The sequence below is a fragment of the Astyanax mexicanus genome, chromosome 8 (genome assembly GCF_023375975.1).
Source record: "Astyanax mexicanus isolate ESR-SI-001 chromosome 8, AstMex3_surface, whole genome shotgun sequence".
In the NCBI taxonomy this organism is placed as follows: domain Eukaryota; kingdom Metazoa; phylum Chordata; class Actinopteri; order Characiformes; family Acestrorhamphidae; genus Astyanax; species Astyanax mexicanus.
The window spans coordinates 3447073-3457990 of record NC_064415.1 but is presented as its reverse complement, the minus strand read 5'-3'; the positions used below and the strand labels follow the sequence as shown (position 1 = coordinate 3457990).

At 42.8% G+C, this 10918-nt stretch overlaps 1 protein-coding gene across 3 annotated transcripts in view; it reads left to right on the top strand.

Annotated features, from left to right (window-relative positions):
* Window positions 1-782: 782 nt before the first annotated feature.
* LOC103026509 (NACHT, LRR and PYD domains-containing protein 3-like) overlaps window positions 783-10918 on the top strand; it is a 59155-nt gene continuing 49019 nt past the window's right edge. For all 3 annotated transcript variants that reach the window (XM_049483092.1, XM_049483091.1, XM_049483090.1), the window contains exons 1-4: window positions 783-1048; window positions 2159-2213; window positions 3377-3584; window positions 4649-6425. In XM_049483092.1, coding sequence (XP_049339049.1) covers window positions 825-1048; window positions 2159-2213; window positions 3377-3584; window positions 4649-6425 — 2264 coding nt within the window. In that variant the 5' untranslated portion in view covers window positions 783-824. The remainder of the gene's footprint in view (window positions 1049-2158; window positions 2214-3376; window positions 3585-4648; window positions 6426-10918) is intronic.

Below are 10918 nucleotides of genomic sequence, written 5' to 3'. Positions count from 1 at the left end.
TGCTCGGGCCCTGGGTAGTCAGGTCCACTTTTCCCCCCACTACCACGCCCATGCATGTGACACAATCCCTGATAAAAAAAAAGTGACCACCAACAAATGTAGCGAGTTTTTGTGGTGTTATTGGAGACTTTTGGCGACTGGAGATGAACACAAGCTCTCTTCAGCCGCGCTGCAGCGGCTGCTGCCGTGAGCCCCGCCCACATCACTCACACACCTCTCCACCAACACCGTGCCCACAGCCACCGCGGACTGACCCCGCCCCGTATTTACAGATCAGGATGTAAATATACCTGTCTTCAGTGTGACACGAAAAAAATATTGAATTTAGCTCACACAGTCTCAGTCAGTCAGTCACCTCATTCACCACGTAGCCTGTCACTCACCTCCTCCACAGTGACTCTTTATAAAAAGCTAAATATCTATTGAACCATTGAACAATTTGTCTATGATAGCTTTAAAAATAAAGAAAACGTAAAAAAAATAATAAAATAAAACTAAGAAAAACCCTAAAAAAAAAGACTTAAAATAACACTTCTGGCTAACTGCTGCTCTTATAATAACATTTAAGAACACGGCAAAAAATCATTTATGTAATTCATGTAAAAATGAAGTTACTGTAAAAAAAGTGACGGCCTATTTAAAAAGCAACAGATGTTGTTTATTTGTAACATTTCTAACATATTTAGGATGTTTTTACACACTTTTTTCAATCCCACAACCTTAATCCTTCAAAAACATGTATTATGCAAATTAGGTGTTGACGTCATTTAGCGACTCCCCCCCCAGGTAAGAGACCTGTCTCACCTGAACCCAGCTGTGTGTCCATGAAGAGTGATGCGTCAATGGACCCTCCACCAACCCTCAGAAAGGAGGACTGCTCTCCTGAACCCAGCTGTGTTTCCATGAAGAGTGATGCGTCAATGGACCCTCCACCAACCCTCAGAAAAGAGGACTGCTCTCCTGAACCCAGCTGTGTGTCCATGAAGAGTGATGCGTCAATGGACCCTCCACCAACCCTCAGAAAGGACGACTGCTCTCCTGAACAGAGGTAAAGAAAGTTTGGTAAAACTTTAATGTAGATCACTGTTAAGAAGGATACATAACACCTACACAAGCGCTTCATGATGACAGACACAAACATACATAGACATTTATAAATGCCTACTCTATAAGTGCATCAGCTTACTCTGTAGCCCTTTTCATATTCTCTGAAGCGTCAGGGTGACATAATGCTGATGGTGTGACACAGCTTACAGAATGAGGCATCTGGTAAATCTGAAGAGTGAGAACTTCAAGATGATGATCTCAAGTAAATAATCTCAAATAATCTGAGGAAACATAGACTCGATATACTGCTGTGTAATAAATACAGTGAGTAAAGTTACAAGGCCTAACGCTATATTTTTCATCATTGCAGCAGGAGTTCACTTCTATTCAGCTACACAAGTGGTGAGGTTGGGCAGTTAACCCAGAACATTTATCAGAGAAAAACACACATCACAAATCTGAAATCATTTCACTGCTTTCCTTGTTCTATTCTTGAAGAAACAGATACAGCTCCTTATTTTGTCTCTTTCAAGAACTTCAACTGAACTCCTGACAGATCCTCTAAAATCTAACCCTGTCTGTAAGGTTAGGTCTTACTTCTCCTTAAACTGCCTTCTTATCTCTTTTATAAAGAATGAGTAAAGTTTTACCTCTAACAAATTACAAATTTTAGATTATCACACACAGAACACAAATGTACATTTTGTCAGGGTTCCCCAAACATTACTTCATATTCTGTGTAGTTTTTCTTTGATGAATGTTCGGGGTTAACTGCCCAACATCAGTGTCCAACCTCACCATTTGTTGAATAGAAGGGAACTCCTGCTGCAGTGTAACTACTCACTCTGTTTATTACACAGCAGTTTACCATCTCTGTTTCCTCAGATTATTTGAGATTATTTACTTGAGATCATCTTTTTGAAGTTCTCACTTATGTTCAGATTTACCTGCTGCTTCATTCAATAAGCTGTGTCACATCAGCAGCATTAGGTCACCTTGATACACCTACAATGAAGGTTAAAATGTATATGATGTAATAAATGAGAGTGTATTTAATGTGCCACTTTCCACATTATTATAGATGTAAACACAGATTTATATTTACCAACAGAGTCCAGCAGGAGGCATCAGACCCTGACAGAAGAAATATGAAGTTCATACTCAAGGTGTGTGTGTGTGTGTGTGTGTGTTGAAACTGTAAAACTGAAAAAATGAGAACATTTAAACACATTTGAGAGATGGAACCTATATAACTAAACAAATGAAAATAAATTACAAACCAAATTCCATGATAGAAAAGGTTAGGACACCCTGTTCTCTAATAGCTGACATTCCCCATTTGTTTAAAAGAACCTCAATTAGAACATTTCTATAAGCTATAGTCTATCAATCTGTAACATCATCTGGGAGAAGTTTTTCCCTCTCCTTCATGCAGAATTCTTTCAGCTGTGTGATGTTTGAGGGTTTTCTTTATTTCATTCACCACTCTCTATAGCTTTCTTTTAAGCCCTTTCATGTTGGGTTTACTGGAATATTTTGAGTCTCTGATTAACTCAAGAATTCATAGTGCATTGATAATGTAGAGCTTACCAGGCCCTTTTGCAATAAAGCAGCCCCAAACCATGACATTTTCACCACCATGCTTCACAGTTGGTGTGATTAGTCTACTGGATTTAACTTTGGATAAATCTTTGCACAGCACACTGTTCCAGAAATACTGGTCTTGGTCTAGGTGTTCTTTGGCATACTTGAATTTTGCCCTGATGTTTGTTTTTGGCCATACTTTGTTCTAGGAAATTAAACTTGTGCAGGCTCTTTCTGCTGGTACCTGCTGTGTGTTAACATCAACAGTGAGCAGAGCTACCTCTACATCTTGTGATGACATTTTAGGATAGTTGTCTGCTTCTTTATGCATCTTGTGATCTGCTCTTGGGCTATAATAGCTAGGACGGTGTAACCTGGCCACATTGAAATTCACACATTGATTTAAACGTTCTTCACTCTTGATTTACGATTTGTAATTATTTTGAGATCTTTCATAACCCCTTCCAGGATTCATCTGGATCTAAATACTTCTTTCTCTTTGTTTCATGATTTCATGCAGTGTTTTTTATAAAACTGTAAATAAATTACTTCATATGAAGATAAAGTCAAGTAGTGTTATAAATATGTTTTATCTGAAACACATTTTATCAGGTGTTTTATATCAATTATTTGGTAAATAAAATCACACAATAATTGGTTATAATTATAATTGGTTTGTCCAATACGACTAAAAAGTCTCAGTGCTGACTAACAGGTCCTGGTTCTAAACCATGTGTTTAATCAGGAGCTGGTGCAGAAAGTCATCTCTCTGATAAAGAAGCAGCTGAAGAGGTTTGAGAAGATCCTGAAGAGTCTGGATTACCCAGCATGCTCTGGGAGAGAGGAGGAGGATGAGGAGGATCAGAGCGCTGTCAGAGAGGGAGCACTGAAGATCACACTGCACGCCCTGAAGAACATGAACCAGACAGACCTCGCTAACACACTGCAGACCAGTAAGAGATCAGGGTTATTTATAGGGCTGGGTGATATTGTCTATTATTTAGATTGTTTTACATAAAAACAAAAAGAAATGTTTTATTCAGTTTTATATTTGTAGGCTTTTTAGTTTATTTCTTAGGGAATCAAAACAGTAAAACAAATTAAACTAGTATTTTTTAATTAAAATGTTTTGTTAAAAGTTTTTATCAGTATATATATTTTTATAAATAGCAAGCAGCTCTATATATTAAACAAAAACCTCCTTATAAGTCAATTAAGGACATATTAAAAAAGGTAAGATATGTTGACCACTGGCAAATAAAAATCTTTACAGGCTTCTTTACTCAAGCCACATTCAAAACCCCCGTCTGGCAGCTTCTATATATAATGCTGTACAAACCTCAACTTCCATTTTTAAATTTGCATTTAAACTGTAATTTAATTTATCTGATTAATTTGATCAATCTTCCAGCCCTAACCTCATGTATATATATATATATATATTATTCTTTAAATAAATTAAAGCAGCAGTCCTTAAGATGTTTTCCATAACTAAGCAATAGTGTTCCTGAGTGGTGAGAGGGATATTATAATAAATTGCATCAATGTGCTCCTGCTACCATTCCTGCAAAGCCATATACATTCATTATAAAAGCAGAGTGGTCTGGTAGGTCTCAGGACCTTTTCTGGCTGTAACAGCTTTGCTGGCTGTGTGTGCAACCATGGTGCTGCTAATAGTGCTGATACAAGAGCTACTGCGAACATGGAAATATCAGAACCGCAAACTCATCATTAAGCCAAATAAATGCAGAATTAGAATAAGGGCACAAACAGAATCCTCACTAAAATCACCAGATTCATTCACTCTGAAAAGGAATGGCACATTTTAATAGAAAGTTTTAGCATGCTCTATGCAATTATTGATTTTACACCAAAAGTATATATGTACTGTCACTTTAATTTCAATTATGATATTTTTGTGGACATACTTTAAAATGATACATGTTATAATCAATGCTACAATTTCAATAAATATATTTAATAATGTAGAAGGTTAAATGGTTTCTCTTTTTATTAGAACTGGCTCCATTGTGTCACCAAAAACTGAAATCTACTCTGAAGGAAAAATTTCCGAAAATCAGTGAAGGAATCTCAGATCCTGGAACCTCCACCCTTCTGAATGAGATCTACACAGAGCTGTACATCACAGAGGGAGGGAGTGGAGAGATCAATAATGAACATGAGGTCAGACAGATTGAAGCAGCATCCAGGAGACCAGCAACACAGGAGACACCCATCAAATGTAACGACCTCTTTAAAGACCCGTCCATCAGAACTGTGCTGACTAAAGGAGTTGCTGGAATTGGAAAAACAGTCTCTGTGCAGAAGTTCATTCTGGACTGGGCTGAAGGAAAAGCCAATCAGGATGTTCTCTTCATATTTCCACTTCCTTTTAGAGAGCTGAATCTGATGAAGACTGAAACACTCAGTCTGGTGGATCTTCTTAATCAATTTTTCAAAGATACAAAAGAATTAAAACCAAGAGACTATTATCAATACAAAGTCATGTTCATCTTTGATGGTCTGGATGAATGTCGACTTCCTCTAGATTTCCAGAACAATGAGAGAGTATCTGATGTAACACAGTCAGCCTCAGTGGATGTTCTGCTGACAAACCTCATCCAGGGGAACCTGCTTCCCTCTGCTCTCCTATGGATAACTACTCGACCAGCAGCAGCCAATCAGATTCCTCCTGACTGTATTGACCAGGTAACAGAGGTACGAGGGTTCAGTGACCCTCAGAAAGAGGAATACTTCAGGAAAAGAATCAGTGTTCAGAGCCTTGCTGAAAGAATCATTACACACATGAAGTCCTCCAGAAGCCTCTACATCATGTGCCACATCCCAGTCTTCTGCTGGATCTCAGCCACTGTTCTAGAGAGGATGTTGGGTGGAGCAGAGGGAGGAGAGATCCCCAAGACTCTGACTCAAATGTTCACACACTTCCTTATCTTTCAGATCAAACACCGCAGCCAGAAGTACCACAGAGAAAGTGATGTTGATCTTGACCAGACTAGAAAGATTATTCTGGCTCTGGGAAAACTGGCTTTCCAACAGCTGGAGAAAGGAAACCTGATCTTCTATGAGGAAGACCTGAGAGAGTGCGGAATTGATGTCGAAGAAGTGACCGTGCACTCAGGAGTGTGCACCCAGATCTTCAGACAGGAGTTTGGGCTGCACCTGGGGAAGGTTTTCAGCTTCGTGCATCTGAGTGTTCAGGAGTTTCTGGCTGCTTTATATGCATTTCTGTCCTTCATCTCCAACAACAGAAATGTGCTGCAACAGAAACACAGTGGATTGTTTGGTTTCTTTAAAAAGGAAACAGTGTCCGACTTCCTGAAGAGCGCAGTGAACAAGGCCTTACTGAGTGAGAACGGACACCTGGACCTTTTCCTCCGCTTCCTTCTGGGTCTCTCACTGGAGTCCAATCAGACTCTCTTACAAGGCTTAATGATACAGACAGAGAACATCTCTCACAGCAAAGAGGAAGTAGTGAAGCACATCAAGCAGAAGATCATGGAGAATCCCGCTCCAGAGAAAACTATCAATCTGTTCCACTGTCTGAATGAACTGAATGATCATTCTCTAGTGCAGGAAGTCCAAACATACCTGAACAAAGGAGGTTCCATGGGTCTCAGAGGAGCTGAGCTCTCTCCTGATCAGTGGTCGGCTGTGGCGTTTGTGATTCTGAATTCAGAAGAGGAGCTGGATGAGTTTGACCTGAGGAAATATGGTGGGACAGAGGAATGTCTTCTGAGGTTGATGCCAGTGGTCAAAGCATCCAGAAGAGCTGAGTGAGTGTTTTCATTCCTGTTTCAGTGTTTTATACTGATTTGTTGATGATCTCCGACTCATTAGATTTCAGGTGACCAATCACAGTATGTATGTATTTTAAATAGGAAAAATATTAGTTGTACAGTGTGTAGCTTCTACAGTGCTGATGTTGCTACATCACATGGTCTCATCAGAACTAAAATGTAAAACTGAGATCTCTGAAGTTGGTTTCAGATAAATTATTGTCATATAAATGTAGAATATTTAATCATTGAATTAATGAGAGTAACCATTTTTCCTTATTTTAAGTTATAGAACAAACAAATTTACAGATTAAATGGATTAATTACTAAAAGGTAGATACATTGTTTTAATATGGGAGTAAAACCTGTGACGATATATTGATCAATAAGTTCATTAAAAATATAACCTCCTAAATTTAGATTTCCAGAAATTAAAAATCCTGAGTGGTTGAGATTAGAGCTGGCAGTGAGCGTTGTGGCTTTTTAAAACTGAAAATACCAAAAACAAAGCAGAACAAAAGAAGAGTGAGAAAAACTGTCCGATCAAACAGGAAAGAGCAGTTTGATACACTTTAATAAACCAGGGCCAGAACTTTACAACACATTTAGTTCAGTATTTATAATGAAACTAAGATTAGATCAAGATCAGTCAGTATTCATGTGACATGGAACAATATAGGGTCAAGGTTATGAGGTTTTTATTATCATTACATCTGAGTACAGGTACGCAGTGTAGTGAAATTACATTCCTCTGGAACAATGGTGCAACATGGAACAACAAACAATAGACAACACATAGTGCATGGTGTAGTGCAACATAAGACTGTAACATTACAATGAATACAATAAATGCAAAAGACAGCACAGTGCAGTACCGATATGGTATAATAAAGTGTATAGTGAGGATAAGGTGCAGAGATGTGTAACTTACTGTAACATGTAAAACATATATAATCACAGCAGTTACTGAGGTAGAGAGATTATTGTTTATGAGAGTGGCAGCAAATATTGCTGAAAGGAATAAAGACATTTCAGTCTGTGTGTGTGTGTGTGTGTACAGTCTTTGTGTGTGTAAAGGGGGGGGGGTCAGTTCAGTTCTGTGTGAGTGTGTTGGGTGTGTGGTGGGTGGGGTGGGGTTCAGCTCTGTCTCTGTGTGTTGAGAAGTCTGACTGCCTGGAGGATGAAGCTGTTGCAGAGCCTGGTAGTGGAGGCTCTGTGTGTTGAGAAGTCTGACTGCCTGGTGGATGAAGCTGTTGCAGAGCCTGGTAGTGGAGGCTCTGTGTGTTGAGAAGTCTGACTGCCTGGTGGATGAAGCTGTTGCAGAGTCTACGAGTGGAGGCTCGGATGCTCTTGTATCTTTTGCCGGACGGCATCTGAGTGAAGAGAGTGAGGGATGGGTGGGGTCATCCACAATGCTGGTGGCTTTTCAGATGCAGCATGTGGTGTAGATCTTTGAGATGGAGGGGAGAAAGACTCCGATGATCTTCTCAATATAGTGTCTTCTGATTGGAGAATTGAGTCCACGCTAAGATCCGCGGCGTTTCCTGAGCCTGCTACCCGGAAGAGGGCTCCCCGCAAGCGGTGTGCGAGAAACCGGAAGCACGGTAAGAGAGCCGGAGTCCGCGCTAAGCTAATGGCTAACTCCAGCCGGCCAGCTGTTCCATCCTCTCCAATGTCTGCTCCCTGCCGAACAAGCTCGACCACCTCCAGCGCCAGCGGACAACCCAGCGCGAGTTCAGAGACTGCTGTGTGTTCGTTTTCACGGAGACATGGCTAACTGACTCCATCCCGGACTCCGCGATTGAGGTGAGCGGCATGCTATGCTACCGCGCGGACCGCGATGCTGGCCTCTTGGGCAAGATCCGTGGAGTTGGAGTGCGTGTTTACATCAACACAGCATGGTGTAACATGCTGGTGGAGTTCGCTGTAGTCAGAGCCAGGCCATTCTACCTGCCCAGAGAGCTTAGCAATGTGTACATAATAGCAGTATATGTAGCACCCAGTGCTAATGCTAATGCTAACGGTGCTAATGCTAACGCTCTGCAAGAACTGCACACTGTTATCTCCAAACTCCAGAACTCACACCCCGACGGACTGTTTATTGTTGCTGGTGATTTCAATCACAGTAATCTGAAGGATCTGCTGCCCAGCTTTCACCAACATGTGGATTTTCCAACGTGTGGAGCTAACCTGCTGGATTGTTTTTACACCAACCTTCCCGGTGCGTACAGCGCAGAGGCCCGCCCCACTACGGCTCCTCGGACCATATCTCTGTGATGCTCATCCCAGCATACAGACAGCTCATCAGACGTGCCAAATCAGAGAAGAAGCAAGTAACAACCCGGCCTCCAGGAGCCATCTCTGCTCTTCAGGACTGTTTTGAGCACACTGACTGGGACATGTTCAGAGAAGCTGCTACTTCTGATGACTCCATCAACCTGGAGGAGTACACAGAATCAGTGACTGGCTACATCAGCAAGTGCATTGATGATGTTACTGTCTCCAAAACCATCACATCCCGCCCCAACCAGAAGCCGTGGATGACTGCAGAGGTGCGTGCGCTGCTGAGATCCCGAGACAAGGCCTTTAAGTCAGGGGACAGGGCTGGCCTCCGAACAGCTAGAGCCAAGCTCTCCCGGGGGATCAGAGAGGCAAAGCGCACCTACGCAAAGAAAATCCACGCCCACTTCCAGGACACTGCTGACACTCGGCATCCAGACCATCACCAACTACAAGTCACCCTCCCCTGCTTGTAACAGTGATGCCTCCCTTCCAGATGCACTGAACTCCTTCTACTCAAGGTTCGAACCACAGAACTACACGACAACAAGGAAGACAACACCTCCTCCAAACGTCCCATTGCACTTACTCCCATCATCATGAAGTGCTTTGAGAAGCTGGTCAAGAGGCACATCAAAAACCAGCTCCCCTCCTCACTGGACCCCCTGCAGTTTGCGTATCGTCCAAACAGATCAACAGACGATGCTATCACTACTGCGCTCCACCTGGCTCTCAGGCACTGCTGGGCTTTCTTGGTTATGGAGTTGGTGTTGAGGGACCAGGTGAGGTTCTCTGCAATGTGAACACAGAGGAACTAGGTGTTCTTCACAATTTCCACAGCAGAGCCGTTGATGTTCAGCGGGTGGTGGACACCTGGAGCTCTCCTGAAGTCAACAACCATCTCTTTGGTTTTATCCACGTTTAGAGATAGGTTGTTGGTTCTGCACCAGTCCGTCAGCCACTGCACCTCCTCTCTGTATGCTGACTCGTCATTCTTGCTGATGAGGCCAACTACAGTTGTGTCATCAGCGAACTTGATGATGTGGTTTGAGCTGTACTTTGCAGTACAGTCATGAGTCAGCAGAGTGAATAGCAGTGGACTGAGCACACAACCCTGGGGGGCACCGATACTCAGTATGGTGGTGCTGGAGGTGTTGTTTCCAATCCTGACTGATTGTGGTCTTTCAGTCAGGAAGTCCAAATCCCAGTTACAGAGGGAGGAGTTCAGGCCCAGCAAGCTCAGTTTTCCTATCAGATGCTGAGGGATGATGGTGTTGAATGCTGAACTGAAGTCGATGAACAGCATTCGAACATAGCAGTCTTTGTTGTCCAGGTGGGTGAGAGCCAGGTGGAGCGCAGTAGAGATGGCATTGTCTGTTGATCTGTTTGGACGATACGCAAACTGCAGTGGGTCCAGTGAGGAGGGGAGCTGGTTTTTGATGTGCCTCTTGACCAGCTTCTCAAAGCACTTCATGATGATGGGAGTAAGTGCAATAGGACGGTAGTCATTAAGGCAGGGCACTCGAGACTTCTTCGGCACAGGGACAATGGTGGTCGTCTTGAAGCATGTCGGCACGACCGCAGTGCTCAGAGAGATGTTGAAAATGTTTGTGAGAACATCCGTGAGTTGGTCTGCACATCCACTGAGCACTCTGACAGGTATGCTGTCTGGTCCTGGGGCTTTCTGTGGGTTGACTCTGAGTAGAGTTTTCCGCACATTAGCTGAGGACAGGCACAGTACTTGGTCACTTGGAGGAGGTGTGGTTTTCCTTGCTGTCGTGTAGTTCTGTGCTTCAAACCTTGGATAGAAGGAGTTCAGTGCATCGGGAAGGGAAGCATCACTGTTACAAGCAGGTGGAGGTGACTTGTAGTTGGTGATGGTCTGGATGCCCTGCCACATGCACCGAGTGTTAGCAGTGTCCTGGAAGTGGGCATGGATTTTCTTTGCGTAGGTGCGCTTTGCCTCTCTGATCCCCCGGGAGAGCTTGGCTTGAAGGCCTTGTCTCATGGCCATGTGAACAGGAAAGCGGCAAGATAAATCATTAGAATGATGTTTATTACTAAACTGCCCATTACCTAGACCACTAACCTGGCCGGTATGACAGGTTAGGGCCAGTCAGTCCCGGCGTAGCACCACCTCAATGTTTCCAGAGAGGACAGCGGATGCCAGGCGGCTGGGGTGAAGCCCGTCTCGGTGGAAGAGGGCTGCA